The 20341-nt window shown below is 37.4% G+C and overlaps 1 protein-coding gene and 1 non-coding gene across 3 annotated transcripts; one reads left to right on the plus strand and one right to left on the minus strand.

Annotated features, from left to right (window-relative positions):
* Positions 1-1178: 1178 nt before the first annotated feature.
* CDK1 (cyclin dependent kinase 1) lies at positions 1179-18298 on the minus strand. Of its 2 annotated transcripts, none has more exons than XM_059170183.1 (8): positions 18180-18298; positions 16063-16124; positions 9011-9167; positions 8039-8162; positions 6049-6219; positions 4646-4809; positions 4380-4521; positions 1179-2368 (listed from the first exon to the last, which is right to left on the minus strand). In XM_059170183.1, exons 2-8 carry the CDS (start codon positions 16097-16099, stop codon positions 2270-2272), a joined length of 894 nt encoding a protein of 297 aa, XP_059026166.1. In that variant the 5' UTR covers positions 16100-16124; positions 18180-18298; the 3' UTR covers positions 1179-2269. The 2 variants fall into 2 exon arrangements, with proteins under 2 accessions (XP_059026166.1, XP_059026165.1); XM_059170182.1 differs by having other exon boundaries at positions 18166-18298.
* Positions 18299-19365: 1067 nt separating this feature from the next.
* Positions 19366-19467, plus strand: LOC131830987 (U6 spliceosomal RNA). The gene has a single exon (XR_009353511.1). It is a non-coding gene; the product is annotated as a U6 spliceosomal RNA (small nuclear RNA).
* The last annotated feature ends 874 nt before the right edge of the window (positions 19468-20341 follow it).

Here is a 20341-nt window from a genome sequence, read left to right on the forward strand (position 1 = left end):
AAGTTAAAGATAACTGCATGATGTGATGAAGTTTTAAGACAAATAAAACTAGATGTAGGTTCAAATTTGTTAAACTCAGCACCGACTGATAACTGGCATTAGAATTAGTTTGGGAAACTTCTAAAACATAGTTTCCTAGAATACATTTCCCAGCTTCAACTTCAGGATTGTTCATGGTAAGACTAGAATTAGTCTCAGGTATTTCTAGTGTACAACAGATTTAAGAACTATTGGCCCAGAGACATGCTCCATTTTAAAATTAATCAGAAGCACCATAGCAGAAACCAATTAAAAAATATGCATGAGGGGCACCTGGGAGTTGAGCGACTGCCTTTGGCTCAGGTCATGATCCTGGAGTCCCGGGATGGAGTCCCACATTGGGCTCCCTGCTCAGCAGGGAGTCTGCTTCTCCTGCTGACCTCTCTTCTCTCATGCTCTCTCGCTCTCTCTCAAATAAATAAATAAAATCTTTAAAAAAAAAAAAAATGCAGGATGTGAAGGAAGATCCAGTTCAGTAGCCTTCTACCCAGCCACGGAAGTTGACGTGAACATTTTTCACCAGATTCCACAAATAAGGAGAACTCTCATTGTAGCAGTCGATCACGCTGTTCTACCATCTCATTTCCCTGGTCCACAAAGTAGGTTCTAACTGACGGCTAATTGACTTTTCAAACTATTAGGCTCCATGGAGCAATCACAGTGAGGCTGCATGCTGCTTTTACCAAATCCACAAAGCCCCAAACATTTGTAATCTTCATCTATCTATACATTACTGAAACTGAAGTACAAAGAAATAATTGTAGGAAATACAATGAGTTTGTTTCTGGTCTACATTGGGGAAAGTCATGATTAATACTGGTTCTAAACCACTATAGGATTGCAATCCACAATTTGAAAAACAGAGCCAGTTCAACATTTTACTTTGTAAGAAAACTCTAGTCTGTAGGTACAGCATTTCACCATCTCAATTAAATCTTTTGTGTGACCTTTCATTTACCAAATTCCCACCATGACATCTTAGCTCTTTACAATGTGACCCCAGACAACTTCCATTTCTAGGTTCTGCATTCTCTTACTGCAAGCTGGCTTCTACCAAAGGACCTAGAACAAGGCCACCAAACCTCTCATCTTACAAATCCCATTGCCAAAGAAAATAACCCACACTTTCTCTTGCAGAGTGCAAAAACTCCAAGACAATATAGATTAGGTAGATCACACATTACATATGCAACCAATTGGGAAGAAAAACAGATGGTTATGGTTAGATGACAGACAGATGTACACTAAAAAAGATAAAACTTCTCATAGACATTTCTCTTGGCTATAACGATTTAAATTAGGTTCCTTATAGATAGGAATCACAACAAGCAGCATTATTAATTGAACAATTCCTAAAGCTAGTGATTTTAGCTAAATACTTGTGTATTAGAACCTTCTAAGGCTATTAAAAGGCAAAATTATGTCAAAATTTGCAAATAGATTCGAAGTCTGATTTGAAAGCCAAGATGAGCAACTCCTTTTTCTGGTTATTACCTCTGACCAAGGCATAAGAATCCACTTAGACAAATAGCTTTCATAACCTACCTAAAAATAGGCTAGTTCATAAATTTTCTAAACTGTTCTTTCCTGCTGTGAGCAGCCCTTCATCTCGGACTATAAAACTTAGCAAACTCTGGCATGCTCTAATGTTAGTTTTATAAGTTACTAAAAAACCTCTATAAATTTAGCATCATTTCTCAAATTCGGATAGTTTTCTCATTCTGAATGCTTCAACATTTAGGTCACAAATTGAAATACCAGCAGAAAAAAACTCATCTTTAGGCAGGCTGAACAGTTACCAGTTGGCAAGAAACTCAAAATTCAAACATTCAGAGCATCAGAACACTTCAAAGCTTTATGAACTTTGAACTTAGCACACTTTCCTAAATTTTAGTGGTTCCTACTACAGGAAAATCAGACTCTAACGTTTGAGCTGATTTAATCTAACTCAAAATTTTTGCAATTCCTGACATCAATACTAGATTTATAGTTTTATTATGGTAGCAAATAGCTGTTACAGTGAGATCTATAAACATATACAGAATTATTATATTTAAATTCATATAGAACAATATTTACATTTTTTAAGTTACACTTTTGAAATCAGAAGATGAAGTACAGCTTAAGTTTACAACAAAGAAAAGAAAAATACACAAAACAAAAACAGACAAAGTTAACAGTAAAAATATAACTATCTGTTCTTGATACGTGGAAACTCTTTGTCAGAAAGCTACATCTTCTTAATCTGATTGTCCAAATCGTTAAAATAAGGATGATTCAGTGCCATTTTGCCAGAAATTCGTTTGGCAGGATCATAGACTAACATTTTCTGGGGGGGAGGGGGAGATAAAAAGAAAAAAAAACGTTTTTATTTATTTAAGAAATGAACCATAAAAAAATTTCCATAAAGCCTTAATTTTTCTACCAATAAGCCATAGCTAATAATGTTAATAAAAAACTACTAAATGAACGTTTCCATCAGTTCAATACCAAATCACATAAATGCCTCATCTTCCATACTTCACCCTCTAGCTCTAAAATAACCTATTCCTTAAATTATGGATATCTCAATAACCTTTTTGCTACAAATTATGCTTTAAGACACAAGAATTCAGAGATAGCTTTAAAACCAGGACATAAATTTAAGAAAGATATCTAGTTAATTATATTTACTTTGAGAATTAAATGGTCATCTGAGTTATTTACAACATCCTTGAAATGGCGGCAATTAACTATAGTGGTTTCTAATATAGCTTCCAGCAAGTTCCAAACAAAAACAAAACCAGAGAACAATGTGTTATAAAGATAGTTAAAATGAGTCAGTAAATGAATTACAGTAAGACAACCTAGTATTAAAGTTTTAATTTACACATCACCAGGAAGACTGTATAATGTTTAATATTGATCTTAGATTTTATCTTAAACATTAATCTTAAAGAAAACCAAATCAATAAGCAGACTAGATATACTTTTAGTATCTAGTAACCCCTTGAGCTCTTATCATGTATCAAGCACTATATTAAGTGGTTGGCACATCTGATGTTACTTAATCCTCACAACAAATGCTAAGTACTGGTCCCATTTTACAGTGAGGACACTGAGACTCAGAGGTTAAGTAACTTGCCCAAATTCTTACAACTAAGGAATTTAAATCTGAAATCAAGACTGAGGATTTACAGCAGTGGTTCAACATTTTGGGTTGTCACAACTGAGAGGAATATGATCCTGTACCTATGGGGAAGAGGACTGGGATGATGTTAAATGGCTTGCAATGTACAGGACAGCCCCTAGTATCAAAAACATGATCCAGTCCAAGAGGTCGGTACCAGCTGGACTAAGGAACCATGATTTACAGTGTTTGATTTTTGTTTGATTGACTGAAGTGAAAGTCTTTGTGTTCAAGAATTATAGACGTTAAACAAGACAGACTGGGCCCAGGATACAGAAGACTTTTCTAAGTCAAATCAACAACACTGATATATAACATATCTCAATGATAGATAAAGGACTTTGGACTTCAAGTATTTGGAAATCTGAGCTGAATTTGGTGGAACAATGATTTATAAATTGTGAAAGGAGCCCAAAACCAACTAGAAGGTTTACAGGATCATAGAGCAATATATTCTTTTGTTCAGTAACCTTCCCAAACCTTTTCTTTTGCAATTACATTAGCTGAGATTCAAAAAAACTAGTTCTGTCTAAAAGCTTAATATTTAAATATTGTTCTAAAACAATTTTCTTAAAGCAGGCCTACCTAGGACAATTTATATTCTATCCTAATAGATTTTTTTATCTTGCTTTTAAAAACAACTATTAGTTGGGAATGGCAACATAGTAAAGGGGAAAGGTTTTTAAGAACTGTTATTCCTTCTCCTATCTTTCTGATGTACAAATGAGGCACAAAGTGAGAAATTATAGTTCATGCAGTAAAAGGTTTTAATAACTAAAAATATCAAGCAATAAGGAAAACCCCTATGTCTCAGATAAACTAAAAAGTAGTAAACACAGACACAAAAAGTTAGAAAGGTAGGCTACTATGAACCAGCTACTTAAAAACAATAAAGTTGTATTAACCCTTCCTTTTCCTTCACAAAGCATCTATAGCTAAGACAGATTTTTTTAAAAAACCAAACAAACAACAACTAATGCTAAAACTTCCTCTCAAAACCACTCATGTTTCTTGGTATCTAAAATAGAGCTAGTAATACAATAAATATAACAGGCATAATGGTTATGTGCCTAGCTCAATATATGTTGGTTTTCCATCTCCCAGGTAAAGGAAATGAATTGAGTACATTCAGAATCAATGAGGTTGAAGTCAGTATAAAATGTCTCCTTACCGAGAGCAGATCCAAGCCATTTTCATCCAAGTTTTTAACATGGGATGCCAGACTTCCTGGTTTCCACTTGGGAAATGTATTCTTATAGTCTTGTAAAGATTCCACTTCTGGCCACACTTCATTATTGGGAGTACCCAAAGCTCTAAAAGGGTAGAGCAAAACAAAAAATTATGTTTAAGCATAACTATAATCTTAATATTACATACATGTTGCCTTCATTATTATTTCACTTGAAACTTTAAAGTTCTTAAAAAAGATAAAAATACCTGAAAATTCTGAAGAGTTGATCGATTTCTGAATCCCCATGGAAAAGTGGTTTTTTGGTTGCTAATTCTGCAAATATGGTGCCTATACTCCAAATGTCAACCGGAGTTGAGTAGCGAGCTGACCCCAGCAATACTTCTGGAGATCTGTACCACAGTGTTACCACCTATTACAAAGCAAATTTTTACACTGAAATAAATGTAGTGCATATTTATGCATAAATATGCTTAAACACAAACATATTTCAGTAGCACTGCCCTTTAGAAGGTCCCATGAATGCCTCTGATAATATGTTTGAAAGTCAATTAACAATACACAAAATAATAAATGTAAGATAAATATTTCATTTGTAAGTTCTAGTCATGAGGGGGTTAAGGAAAAAACAAACATCAGATAAAAGCATACAAGCTCCTTTCTTGCTTTTCAGATCATTAAAGTGCAAGAATCAAAATAGTCATGACAACAATCACTTTTTTAAAAAAGCCACTGGAAACAGATTTGGTCATGACACTATATAATGCATGTACATATACTGCTCACATGCTAAGAACATGAGTAAGTAAATAACAGTTTATTAGTGGTCTAGAGGCTGATCTACTATTTTAGTATCTATAGATTATCATGATGGTAAAAATACCATTTCTAAGTTAATGAGATCAGCAGCATCTGTTAAAGCCAATGGGAACCAAATAATCTTTACTTTTTTATACAGCCATGGAAAAAATGATGAAAAGAAGCCAGTACATCTGACCAAATGAACAATGTTGTTAAGTTCTCATGTGGAGATAGTCTTTGGGCTCAGAGATAGAAAATGCCATAGAAAACCATCATCCAGAAGTCCTTTACTATAGAAGTCAACTCTCCCTTTTCCCGCTGGAAGTAACAAATGAAATGCCAAGTTATCTGTAGAACATGGACAAAACTTGATTATATTTAGTAGTTTCTAAATATATCTGAAACAGTAACCCAAAAGTAACAGAACCTCTCTTTACAAATTTTATTGTGTACCAGAGAGGATCCAATCAGGAGACAGAAACCACTTGGTGATTTGCTTGGGGAAAGTTTACTAAGAAGGATTATTAAATAATTGAGGGTTAGGAAAAGAGAGTAACTAATAAGCAATAACTCTTAGAACTGTAGCAAGGAAAACCCCTTACTAAGTAGTCCCTCTCCTGCCCCTTCTACTGCCATCACACCTGCTGGCAAAAAACAATATTTAAAGGTCCCAGTTAGATTTTCACATAGCATGCAATGAAGGGTGAGTTTGGAACTGACAGGCATTAAATTCATGCTAGCAGGACGGAAGTCTTTCTTACTGGGTGTTTCTTGACTTTATGAACAAACACAGAAAACAAACCAGCAATCACATATATTCAAAAGCACCAAAACACACTAGTCTACATACCTCATGTGTGTATACTCTAATAGGTATTCCAAAAGCTCTGGCAAGGCCAAAATCAGCCAGTTTAATTGTTCCTTTGTCATCAATCAATAGATTTTGAGGTTTTAAGTCTCTGTGCAGAACTCTTCTGGAGTGGCAAAACACAATCCCTTGTAGGATTTGGTACAAATAACTCTGGAAGAAGGAAATAAGTCAGAAACTTAACAGTCCCATACAATGATTTTCTAACTAATCTTGATGAGTTTCTCTAAAATATAAGAAATTATAATGCAGGGAAATAATTTAACTGCCACAAAAACTTTCAGGCATTTGAGACTAACAAGCAACATTTGGGGGTGGAAAGCCCATTGATATACAGTATCATGTTGGTATACCTGAGACAAAGATATTTTCCTTATGGATACATCCATATCCATATGAACTCATTTAGTCTTCTGTTATATTTTTGTCCCCAATTCTGAAGTCCTAAGTTCTGTACAGTTTTTTATTTTATTTTAAAGATTTTACTTATTTATTTGAGAGAGAGAGAAAGTAAGAGACAGAGCACAAGTGGAGCGGGGAGGGGCAGGAGGAGAGGGAGAAGCAGACTCCCCACCGAGCAGGCAGCTGGACACAGGGCTCAATCCCAGAACCCTGAGATCATGACCTGAGCCACAGGCAGATGCTTAACCTACTGAGTCACCCAGCCGGCCCAGACAGTTTTTTAAACTTTTGTCTATAAACTTATAGTAACTTTCTATTTTGAATAAGGTTGTTCCATTTCTATGTCTTATTATTACATATTAATTTCTTCTTTGGAAACATTGGTTACAGATTCTAAAAGAAATGACAAATATGTTATTATGATTATATATTTAAATAAAGGCAATTATCATAACATGCAACTTAGTAGTTCAGAGAAAAATATCATACAAGATAAGTGTTGCCAAGACAATGTAATTGTCATTTGAAGCAACATGGGTATTACAGAAATATAAGGTATACATAGTATTGACTTATAAAGTTCCAAATTATAAAATAATACATAAAATCAACTGTTAGAACAACAACAAAAAAGACTATGTATTAAATGAGGCATCTGACTGGCCCAGTCAGAACAGAGTGCAACTCTTGATCTTGATCTTGGGGTTTGAGCCCCACATTGAATGTACAGATTATTTAAATAATACTATTTTAAAAAAGAATTATGTATAGGCTTATAAATAGCCAAAAATGAAAAATTATTAGATGAGATACAAAATGATAATACACTTTTTTCACATAAGGGACTGAAAAATATTTACAAGATTGATAGAAGTAGGTGCTAAAAAAATAACCGTCACACACCATAATGAGTAAACTGCTGCAATTATTGTTTGGAAGGCAACTGGCATCATCAAGATTTTAAATGTAAATAAACATCTTCAACCCGCTGATTAAAATTATAAGAATTTACTCTAGGGCACCTAGGTGACTCTTGGTTGCACCTCAGCTCAAGATCTCAGGGTTGTGAGACTGAGCCCCATCTCCAGCTCTGCGTACAGCAGAGTCTGGTTGTCCCTTTCCCTCTGCTCTTCCCCACCAATAATAAATTAAACATTCAAAACCAGAATAAAATAAAACCACTTCCTGTCATTATCCTACCAAGCTTTTGTTACATTGTTTTACACATATCTGACTGCCAAATAAAGTCCAAAATATCCTAGTTTCCAACAATGGAATACATACTTAATGGTTTTATGTTATCCCAGGCACTACTTTTCACTTTATAACTAGAAGCACTATCTAATAATAAAAGGGGTAACTTTTACCTATAGACTATGGGAGAAAAATAAAATATTCTTTTCCTCCTCATTCTACTAACATTTTTTCTAAGCATATTCCCCAAAATACAGAACTTCTATGCAGTAGACCCTTAACACTTGGTGGATACATACTAATACAATTAAGTAAGATAAGTACTAATGCATTTAGTAAGTGGATAAATACTAACAAAATTAAATAAGCTTCTTACCTTAACAAGTGAAGAATCCATGAACTGACCAGGAGGGATGGAATCTAAGTATTTCTTAAGATCCATGGAAAGGAATTCAAAAATGAGATATAACCTGGAATCCTGCATAAGCACATCTTGAAGACTAGAGAATAAAATACTCATGTGAAAAAAAATCTACCACTTTTGACCTCTCATAAAATAAAACTTCCATAAATTAAAAAATGGCAATCATCAAAAGTGGGACTATAAGAAATTTTCTGTAACAAAACATACATACTGTTTTGGGAAAGAAAAGATGGTAGCTTCCCTAGTAGTGAAAACCTCAGTAATAAAATAGAATTTAAGAAAGGAAATTCAGGGCAGCAAATGAAAATTAAGTCGTATTATGCTGAAGGTGCTAACAAACAACTTATATTTCAAAAGAACATTTAAAAAAAAAAAAAAGACTTGTTGCACAGAGTTTGTCTTTTCAGTGGAATAAATTATAGGAATAAATATTAAAATTTACTAGGAACCCTTAACAGTAGCTATCTCCAGCCCCAGAAAAATGCAATTAAATCCTAACTTGGACTATTAAGAAACAAACGCCTCAAACACCAGTCCAAATACTTAGAGAAAGAAAAAATTCTTTTTTCTTTTTCATCTGACCTAGCCACCCAACTGTGATTAAGGGGTCTTCAAGGACCAGATCTCAGATTGGTGTAGGGGATAAAGGTCTGTGAAAAAGGATTTCCTTTTCTCCCTTGGCCAGTTTACCTTGATTTTCCAGCCCCCAATTCTAATCTCTTATTACCAAGCTCCTCTAACTCTGTTCCTGCTTTAAATCTATTCTTCCTATGCCTGGCACTCCAACTTCACAAAAATAATAGAGTTCTATTCCGCTCAGCAAAGTTATTAAAACCAGATATTAAGCAAATGTAAAAATTTCCACATTGAAATTCACATTTGAAACAGTATGCGGAAAATGGTTTAAATTCAGATATACCATACCTGACTATATTTGGATGACGAAGTTCTTTTAATAGAGAAATTTCCCGAATTGCAGTACTAGGAACCCCTTCCTCTTCACTTTCTAGTCTGATTTTCTTCATGGCTACTACTTGACCTGTAGTTTTGTGTCTACCCTTATACACAACTCCATAGGTACCTGAAATAGACAAAGTAAATGTCTACTATAGGACACCCTCCACAAACTAAGATTTGAAAAAAGGACTAAATCCCATGAAATGTCACATGATAGAAATGTCTACTGTGGGCGCCTGGGTGGCTCAGTGGGTTAAGCCGCTGCCTTCGGCTCAGGTCATGATCCCAGGGTCCTGGGATCGAGTCCCGCGTCAGGCTCTCTGCTCAGCAGGGAGTCTGCTTCCCTCTCTCTCTCTCTCTGCCTGCCTCTCCATCTACTTGTGATTTCTCTCTGTCAAAAAAATAAATAAATAAATAAATAAATAATAAAAATAAAATATTTAGAAATGTCTACTGTGACCAGATAGGAAGTGTCTTACTCAAAATTATACCCTCATCACTTCCAAAAAGAAATTGAGGGTAACTACAACCTATGATGTCTTTAGAAATAAAATTCATGTAGTTGTCACAATTTTCCCATACATTTAAATTACCAGTAATTTCCCAGCACATTTTAGAGAAGAAAATAATGGATCCTTTGCCAATTGGAATTTATCTTCTTTCAGATATCCAACCCAACAATAAAGCAGGCATAAAATATAGGGTGAAGATAATTTGGGCTGAAGAATTATTAACAGGAGCCATTGTGACACTTTCAGAAAACTGTACAGAGTGCTTTATGCACTTCAAATAGTCAATCCTCATCTAGAAAAACATGGGGCTAAAATATTTAACTATCTGGTAAATCTATTAAAGTTCAAAATATCTACTATATAGTATAAAAGTCTCACAACCATTTGGAAGTTAAGAACATGGATTCTGATATATAAACTTCAGATAATGAGCAACAATGTCAACAGAAGGGATCGTGGGCAGGAGGGTGGATACAGAGAACAGAAGCAGCAATATTAAGGGAGATGAACTAGTTAGTTTAAAAAGTTCATGTACAGGGCGCCTGGGTAGCTTAGTTCGTTAAGGTCTGCCTGAGTGAGACTCAGGTCATGATCCCAGGACCCTGGGAGCAAGGCCCCCACAGGGCTCCTTGATCAGCATGGAGCCTGCTTTTCCTTCTGCCTGCCACTCCCCTTGCTTGTATCTTACTCATGCCCCCCATATCTAGACAAATAAATAAATAAATAAATCTTAAATTTTGAAAAAAATTCATAAACAGGACATACTTAATCCCCAGATAGGTGCTTTTTTAACAGTGGTTGGAAGGGTGCCTGGCTGGCTCAGTAGGCAGAGCATGACCTTGATCTCAGGGTCGTGAGGTTAATTAAGCCCCATGTTGGGTGTGGAGCCTACTTAAAAAATAAATAAAATCTTAAATAAACAAATTCATAAAATTTTTAAATTCAGGTTGAAAAATACAGAAAGATCTTGAACCTCTTGACTCTACATAAAATTTTAAATAATCTATTTTTCCGTAACAATGGTTTAACTTTAGAAGTGATAGAGTGGATTTTTCTTTCTTTCTTTTTTTTTTTTAAAGATTTTATTTATTTATTTGACAGAGAGAGAGATCACAAGTAGGCAGAGAGGCAGGCAGAGAGAGGGAAGCAGGCTCCCTGCTGAGCAGAGAGCCCGATGTGGGACTTGATCCCAGGACCCTGAGATCATGACCTGAGCCGAAGGCAATGGCTTAACCCACTGAGCCACCCAGGTGCCCTAGAGTGCATTTTTCTAAGGAGAACTATTCTAAAGCTTTTATCAGTTTCTCCAAAGGTAGCAGTATTTCAAAAAAGGCTAAGAACTACTATCAAATTATCTCCTTGCTTAATTAGAATATTAAGGATGGTTTGGTGATGCTAAATAAACTTTGTTCTAAGTTTGTTTTAAACAGAGAAATTCTAGGGACGCCTGGGTGGCTCAGTTGGTTAAGCAGCTGCCTTCGGCTCAGGTCATGATCCCAGCGTCCTGGGATCGAGTCCCACATCGGGCTCCTTGCTCCGCAGGGAGCCCGCTTCTCCCTCTGACTCTGCCTTCCACTCTGTCTGCCTGTGCTCGCTCTCGCTCGCTCTCTCTGACAAATAAATAAAATCTTAAAAAAAAAAAAAAAAAACAGAGAAATTCTATACAATTGTGTTCCTAAATATTGGTATCATTTTAAAGACGTAATTGACCTAAGAGCCATTTTACATTATTTTGATTAAATTTGGGTTAGGGGCACCTGGGTGGCTTAGTGGGTTGAGCCTCTGCCTTCAGCTCAGGTCATGATCTCAGGGTCCTGGGATCGAGGCCTGCATCGGGCTCTCTGCTCAGCAGGAAGCCTTCTTCTGCCTCTCTCTCTGCCTACTTCTGATCTCTCTCTGTCAAATAAATAAGATCTTAAAAAAAAAAAAAAGAAAGAAAGAAATTTGGGGTTAAATATGACTTTTGGATATCCAAAGTTATTCCAGATTTTTAAAAACCCTGATTTTATTGATCTTCACAACCATCCTTAAAAATAACCTCTGTTCAATAAAAATCTGTCCATTTTTCAGATGTAAATTTTTTTTAAAGATTTTATTTATTTATTTGACAGAGAGAGAGAGATCACAAATAGGCAGAGAGGCAGGCAGAGAGAAAGGGGGAAGCAGGCTCCCCGCCCAGCAGAGAGCCTGATGTGGGGCTTGATTTCAGGACTCTGAGATCATGACCTGAGCTGAAGGCAGAGGCTTAACCCACTGAGCCACCCAGAAGCCCCCAGATGTAAATTATACTTGCATCAAAAAACACAAAAGTAGGGGCGCCTGGGTGGCTCAGTGGGTTAAAGCCTCTGCCTTCAGCTCAGGTCATGATCCCAGGGTCCTGAGATTAAGCCCCACATCAGGCTCTCTGCTCAGCAGGAAGCCTGCTTCTACCTCTCTCTCTCTGCCCGCCTCTCTGCCTACTTGTGATCTCTGTCAAATAAATAAATAAAGTCTTAAAAAAAAACAAACACAAAAGTAGGTAAGTCAGTAGCCCAATTACCAGGCACACTGTTAAAGCAAACTCAAGATTCATCAATTGCATAATGTAGTCTAATCAGTTAACTAATTGTTTCCCCTACTATTCCTCTCTCTCCTTCAAGTGTACAATCTCATCTGGGCCTAAAATTTACTCATAACAATAAACTAACACTTAGTATTTATTCAATTTTAGACATCACAAGTGCTGTCTCTTTTCTGACTCTTTGAACCATTATCACTCATAACTACTAGGATAGAGCTCTAGTTAAAGCATAATGATTCTACTGGTTAAACACTAAAAATTATTTATGAAATGCACAGTATATACTTTGAAATAAACTATACATTATTATCCTTAAAGATTTTATTTATTTATTTGACAGAGAGAAAGCATAAGCAGGGAGAGCAGCAGGCAGAGGGAGAGGGAGAAGCAGGCTCCCCACTGAGCAGGGAGCCTGATGCAGGACTCTATGCCAGGACCCTGGGATCATGACCTGAGCCAAAGGTAGATGTTTAACCAACTGAGCCACCCAACTGTCTTGAACTACACTTTATTAAGTTTAAAAAATAATAACGTTAGTTATGGTCAGGTTCTGGAGACTCTGAATGTTAAGCACAAAAACTTACATCAAATTTTTATTGAGTGAATAAAGGCCAAGTTAGGTCCTCCATCATAGATATAGGTACTCTCTATGATCAAAAAAGACGTTTCCTTATTACAGGATGTAACACTCAGATATTTGTAATTTAGAAGAAACCAGAGAACACCTTTGTAATAACTGAAACAAGAAAAGTCTAGATGTATTTAAGAAATGAATCAGGTTGTGGGGCGCCTGGGTGGCTCAGTGGGTTAAAGCCTCTGCCTTCGGCTCAGGTCATGATCCCAGGGTCCTGGGATCGAGCCCCACATCGGGCTCTCTGCTCGCAGGGAGCCTGCTTCCTCCTCTCTCTCTGTCTGCCTCTCTGCCTACTTGTGATCTCTGTCAAGTAAATAAATAAAATCTTTAAAAAAAGAAAGAAAGAAATGAATCAGGTTGTCAAAAAACTCAAGTATCAAGGTGGCAAAGTCAGGAGGACTATTCTTTTTTTTTTTTTTTTTAAAGATTTATTTATTTATTTGACAGACAGAGATCACAAGTAGGCAGAGAGGCAGGCAGAGAGAGAGAGAGAGAGAGAAGCAGGCTTCCTCCAGAGCAGGGAGCCCGATGCAGGGCTCGATCCCAGGACCCTGAGATCCTGACCCGAGCCGAAGGCAGCAGCCCTAACCACTGAGCCACCCAGGCGGCCCTCAGGAGGACTATTCTTAATTAGAAAAAGATTAAGGAGATATTAGTCACCAAATGCAATGCATGACATTGGCTAGTTCTCAAGAAGATACATGCAGAAGTATTTAGAAGTAAAGCACATCTCTACAACTTACTTTACATGGGTCAAAAGAAAAACAAAATGCTAAACACACACAGAGATAATAAAGCAAATGTGACATAATTAACATCTTGGTAAAAGGTATTATAGGTTCATTAAATTTGTATTTCAACTTCCCTGTTTGGAAATAATCCAAATAAAGTTGAGGGAAAGAAATTTAACTTTTCAAATTGGTACTTTAATGCCAGAATTTGACCAGGTATGTGGCAAACCAAAAGAAAATGCTGTGTGAAAGGCCTTAATTATTCATATAATTTATTTTTTCAAAAAAAATGTCTACCACAAAATTCAAAACAGCCAGGCACTGGAGTAGTCAAGACAATATAAGCCAGAAAAAGAATCAGAGGAAAACAGATAATGTTACCATCAAACATTTGAATATCTCCAGTGGTACTAGACACTACTGCCAAGCCCTATTCAAACACTTATGAACAAGACAAAATCCCAAACTTCAGAAAGCTTACATACAGTGTAGTAAAGAAAAAGGATATTAAGGATAACAAAAAGGGAACTACAAAATGCACTTGGACTAGAACAATGAGATGAAAGTGAAGGCAGCAGAGTGGTTAACAAGGTGACAGAGCACCCATTGCCAAAAGCCCAAGGATCAACAAATAGGGAGTGTGAAAGGAAATCGTGTAGTAGAATAGGAGTCTTTTAACTCCAGGAAATAAGACCACATTTGAAATTATACTTTTTATTGACTGATTTTAAATAGAATACTTTTCTCAAGAGGTAAATCTGTAGTCTTCTGCATGTTTGGAGTTCCAGAGTTTTAAAGAAAAACACATTGAGGGCGCCTGGGTGGCTCAGTTGGCTAAGCGACTGCCTTTGGCTCAGGTCATGATCCTGGAGTCCCAGAATCAAGTTCCAGCATCAGGCTCCCAGCTCCACGGGGAGTCTGCTTCTCCCTCTGACCTTCTCCCCTCTCATGCTCTCTCTTACTCTCTCTCTCAAATGGATAAATAAAATCTTAAAAAAAAAAAGAGTCACTATAGTGGAATGATTAAAATAAATGTTAAAAAAAAAGAAAGAGAAACACATTTACACTGTAAGAATAACTTTTTATTCCAAACTAAAAATCAGCACTCATTTAATTCTCTGGGGATTAAGAAAAACTCAAAGCAGAAGACGGCAGATTTGTTAATCAAACTTATTTTCAACTCAGAAACAAAATTAGCTTAGTTGAGAGGGTTTAATAGAGTATTTTTTGGAAAAAAAAAAAATTATATATTTGTAATAGATCCCTAAACCAACCATCACCTAAACTTATCATTACTATCTTACTATCTTACTAAATTCTTTCCAGTACTCCACCCCTGGACTTTTAGTAGTATTACTTATACAAGCATGGTTTTGGAACACACTAAAAATATACTAGTCAGAAATGTCTCTCAAACAGAACCTACATAAATTGGACTCTAATAGCAAATTACTTTGTACAAGTTGTACATTTGTTCCTAGAGTGTACAATATAAATACCAACTCTTATATAGAAACTTGGATATTCTGTTGGGAGAAAAAGGCAAAGGGATATTTTTACTCTTCCACTTATGCCATATAAACATTTAAAAATTTTAAGTACTACAGAAAGGAAATGAATGATCATATACAAGAGTTACTGGTTTTAGATTTGCTTAAACATGTACACATGACAGGTCATTTAAATCTAGGGAAACTTAAAATAATTTATTTAAATTGGTTTAATAGTCTCTTGTACTAGTTCACAAAGTTTAAGTAAAAATACTGCTCTTAAAAATAATTGTATGAAGGGGCGCCTGGGTGGCTCAGTGGGTTAAGCCGCTGCCTTCGGCTCAGGTCATGATCTCAGAGTTCTGGGATCGAGTCCCGCATCGGGCTCTCTGCTCAGCGGAGAGCCTGCTTCCCTCTCTCTCTCTGGCTGCCTCTCCGTCTACTTGTGATTTCTCTCTGTCAAATTAATAAATAAAAAAATCTTTAAAAAAAAAAAAAAAAATAATTGTATGAAACTAAAAATACACTATTTTTTTAAAAGATTTTATTTATTTATGTGAGAGAGAGAATGAGAGAGAGAAAGAGAGAGCAAGCATGAGAAGGGAGAAGTTCAGAGGGAGAAGCAGAGTCCTTGCTAAGCAAGGAGCCTGATGCAGGACTCGATCCCAGGACCCCAGGATCATGACCTGAGCCGAAGACAGTGGCTTAACCAACTGAGCCAACCAGGGACCCTAAAAGTACACTATTAAACTTAACATAATTCTACTGCCCTAACCTCTCCCCACCAACACACATAAAAGATATCAATAGTCTTCTCAAAATACAAATACTGTTAAATTTTTAGTATTTTTAAAAATGTAAGATTACTATGGGGATGGAGAGGGTTGGCAGTGAATCATATCAGAATAATTTCAATTTTCTAAAAATGTGAACATTTTTGTTACCATATAAAGAACATGTAATTAATGCGTATTAGCACAGGATACCTTAAAGATTGGATTTTAATAAATATTTACATGTTTTCATGTCCCAGACTTATAGCATTACTAAATTATTTTTTAAAAGCTTTTTTTAACTACAAAAACCACTCACCTTCTCCAATTTTCTCTATTTTGGTATAATCTTCCATAGTTAATCAGCAGATTTGGTAGATCCTAAAATGAGAGGAAAAGCTGATTTGATCTCATGCCACTAACTCAAAAGGTGGTTTTAAGTTTTTAAGGAGATACAATACATAAAGCATTTTCCAGTGTCTAGTGCAGTATTAATTTTCCCTAAGTATTAGTTGTGTTAAAACAACATTTACAAAGGAAATTTCTGCAATAAGATTTTTCTACCTTTTAGCTCTTAAAACACTGGATTTTGTATATCTTAGCCAGTGTAACATTTAGCTTCTTCCAATCAAATTAACTCTCAAATTCAGCTATCAATTCATCTATCCTTCCCAAACAAAACCCAGAATGTTTTATGTAACACTTCTAAGGAGCACCAATGTGTCAGTTATACCCAAACATTTCTATAAATAATGTTATTCAACTGAATTTGTACTTTATGATTTCTTTTTGAAAATTCAAAAGGAAAAAATCTTAAAGACACAAATGGAAAGCTAATGTAGACACACTGCTCAACCATTAGCAAGATTGCTCAAATGTCAGCTGAAAGGCTGACAATAAGACATTTCAAGACTTCCTCAGCTGAGAACTGTGCCAATGAAACCTATCTTCAGAAGCCCAAAGCATAATTACCTTGATTTTCTGACACACTCATCACTGATAAGATCATATATAAAGGTCACTCTGAGTAACTGACACTTAGTTCATTCAGCTTCACAATCATTCCAGAAGTAGAGACAAATCTTTTTAATGAACAAAATTGCACTACACTGGCTATATATACATGCCAATCTTAAATATTTTTTTAATTTTACAAAATGGCAACAACTAGAATAATCGATGTAATATCGATTTTTTCTTACAATATCCAGATTTAATGTCTAAAGATCAATAAAATTGTTGAGTTCTACAATATCCAGATTTTTACAATATCCATACTATTTACAATATCCAGATTCTACAATATCCATTTAATATGCCCAAAGAATAAAACTGTTGAGCTCTACAATATCCAGATTCTTACACTATCCAGATTATTTACAATACTCAGATTCTACAATATCTAGATTTAATATGCCTCACTTAATATGTTGAGCTCATTTTTAACAATAACTTAATTTCCAAGCTGGGTTTTATTACCCTCTCTCCATTTTCCTGTTCTAACAATTCAAAATAAAGGATGCAGCTTTAAAATGTCTTTTGAATGCCTTCTGGGGCTCTGTACTACTAGCAGCAGGATGTAAAACACCAATAGCTTCATCTCCTAACCAGAGACCTCCAGGTCTTTAAAGGAAGCAATTGTGCACCTTGGTAACCCTAGTACTAAACAAAAATTAAGGGGTACTCCAAGACACGTATCTCTCGGCACTTCTTAGCTTTCTACCTTGGGCCAATTGCACAGTGTGTAACAGTTACCAAGCGCAAAGTAAAAACAAACAAATCCAGATTCCCTCTGGTTTTATCCTTGGCCAAGTGTTCTTAAAAGCTCTGGCAGCACAAGAGACTTGGCCACGGAGGGAAGCCCGAGAAAGCCCAAAAGTTGGTTCATCCGATCGGTGTTTCGGGACGACCTGGCTTTGGGAACTGGCGCGGGTACCTGGCCCAGGTGGGCTCTGGCTTTCCGCCGCCACGGAGGCTAGAGCAGGGCGCACGCGGGACAGGCCCGAGCCTCAGGGCCTAGGACCGAGCCTGGCAATCCGCGTCGTCGAACCAATGCAAGGGTTTTCCTCCGCCAGGCCGGCGGCCTTTTCGCAACATCTGCCGACCGCGACCCCAGACTGCAACTCCGAGGCCAGGGCAGCCCCTACCCTCCCCACAGTACGCCCGCCGGATCTGGGCTCCCGCGAGCCTTCCTGGAAAGGCGGGCTCCGGCGTCGCTCACACGCCCAGGCCCCGGGGCCCGAGTGAAGGCGCGGCCTAGCCTCCAGAGGCCCGGCCTGGTCCCGCGCAGACCCGGCCTGGCCCCGCGTAGACCCCTGCTGCCCAGCCCGGCCTCCTAACATCACCCGGTTCCTCGATACTCCTTCTCCGGGGCCTCCGAGCCGGCCCCGCCGAGCAGACGCCCCGTAGGCATGACCCTGACCTCAGCAACTCTACCCGGCTTATTATCCCGCGACGAAAGCGGCGGCGGCTACCACGGCGGCGTCGCTCTGGCCTTAACTTCCAAGAGCCAGCTTTGAAGCTAAGTGCGAGCTGTTTCAAACTCACCGCGCTAAAGGGCCCGGGACCCACCAATCAGATAGTCCGTAGACTTTCAAAGGAGCCAATCGGAGCCCAGCGACGCTTAGGGCTGGGCTTCCCGGGTAGCTAAAGCGCGAAAGAAAGTGGAAACGGCGGCTAGAGAAAAAGCAGGAGGGCGGGCGCCAACTGAGTCTGAGCGCAGGCGCTTTCTTTCATCGCAGGATAACGTCGTCCTACTGTTTCTGCTCGTCGGAAATCTACTGTTCCCTCTAGGTCGGGATGTCCCCCCGCCCGCCCCCGGCCAGTATTGGCACAATTAAACCTACTGCGCTCAATATCTCATCACAACAGTGATTCTACATTGACATTCAAATTCCATTACTTTCACTTCTAATACTTAAAACTACTGTATATTTATGTTTTTCTAAGTGGGTGATTTTCCGGCTCTGCCAAAGGAGCACATTTCACAAGTACACAAGAATATATTTTTACCTTACTTTTAAAAATTTTTAATGTTTTATTTTTTTGAAATTCTATTTATCTAAAAATTTAAGACAAAATTTTACATTTTTTAGTTTTAAATCACTTTCACATCAGAATTTTAGTTGTTTTTTTTTTTTTTAAAGACCTTATTTATTTATTTGACAGAGAGAGATCACAAGTAGGCAGAGAGGCAGGCAGAGAGAGAGGAGGAAGCAGGCTCCCTGCTGAGCAGAGAGCCCGACGCGGGACTCGATCCCAGGACCCCGAGATCATGACCCCAGCGGAAGGCAGCGGCCTAACCCACTGAGCCACCCAGGCGCCCCTTTAGTTGTTTTTTAAAACACAAAAATTCTCAATTCCATGAGAGGAAGAAAAAGAGATCTAAATTATACTTTAAATAATACAGTATCAAAAACTCTCTCTCTCATTACCTCCACCATAACTTTAAGGGAGATGTCTGTTCTTGAACATCATTCTTTAAGTCTCTAAGAAAATAAGAGAGAAATAGAAGTGGTGGTAAGAAGAGTCCCCTAATAAGGGCTTCTCTTTTCACTATCCTTCATGGGATGTAGGACAAAGACTGATTACCATGATTCTCATATTAGAAGACCCAGATTAAGTGCTCGCTTGGGCAGCACAATTGGTAAAATTGGAATGATACAGAGATTAGCTTGGTCCTTATGCAAGGGTGACATAAATTGGTGAAACGTTCCATATTTTATTTAAAAAATGACCCAGATTAGGATAAAGGATGGAGCTGGTATATCAAATGTATTTAAGTCTTTAGTACCTTCTTACACAGTGAGTAGCATCTGTCATCTGGCACTATTTGTGGTACAAACACATGGCCTTAACAATTTTATTCTCCCAGGTGACAGAGAACGTTTGGGATTCACATTGGAGGTAGGGGGTTCTGAAATCTCTAGTTGGACCTAAGGACTTTAAAATACTTTTAAAACCCCCAGTTCACATTTTATTTTTATTATTTTTTAAAGGTTTTTTTTATTTATTTGACACAGAGAAAGAGATCACAAGTAGGCAGAGAGGCAGGCAGAGACAGAGGGAGAAGCAGGCTCCCTGCCAAGCAGAGAGCCCGATGTGCGGCTCCATCCCAGGACCCTGGGACCATGACCTGCAGTGGCTTAACCCACCGAGCCACCCAGGCGCCCCCTCAGTTCACATTTTAAATGAAAACTAACTGCTCCAAAGAAGTGCTTTAGGGAAGAAGACTGTTCTCTGCCAGCTCAGGGTACTGATTTTAATGAGTACATATATATCTCTCCGGGAGGCATTCATTTTATAGCATCTAAAAACAGCTAGTAAATCATTATACCCATTTTACATTTTACATTCAACATAAAGAAGACCACAAACTTCCATAGCTGTGATGCTAGATTTTTCAATTTATCTCAATTATCTTTGTTTTTAAACTTTCAGAGGTTTTGTAAGTTCATGCTACCATCTTCCCAAATACAGTTTATTAATTCTTTGGGCCAACTTGAATTTAGTGTCTCGAAAGTACTTTATAGACACAAAATTAATCAGATACAATTCTGATCTGTAGGTGATGGAGGCAGGAGAACACATGATACTTA

This window comes from Mustela lutreola, chromosome 4, assembly GCF_030435805.1.
Source record: "Mustela lutreola isolate mMusLut2 chromosome 4, mMusLut2.pri, whole genome shotgun sequence".
NCBI classification, from domain to species: domain Eukaryota; kingdom Metazoa; phylum Chordata; class Mammalia; order Carnivora; family Mustelidae; genus Mustela; species Mustela lutreola.

Coding starts and splice junctions, on each gene's coding strand:
- CDK1 (XM_059170183.1), bottom strand. CDS start 16,099: ATGGAAGATTATACCAAAATAGAGAAAATTGGAGAAG. Junction 8,163..9,010: donor CGTCATCCAAATATAGTCAG/GTATGGTATATC, acceptor TTTATTCTCTAG/TCTTCAAGATGTGCTTATGC. Junction 6,220..8,038: donor TGGATTCTTCACTTGTTAAG/GTAAGAAGCTTA, acceptor TCCTTCTTCCAG/AGTTATTTGTACCAAATCCT.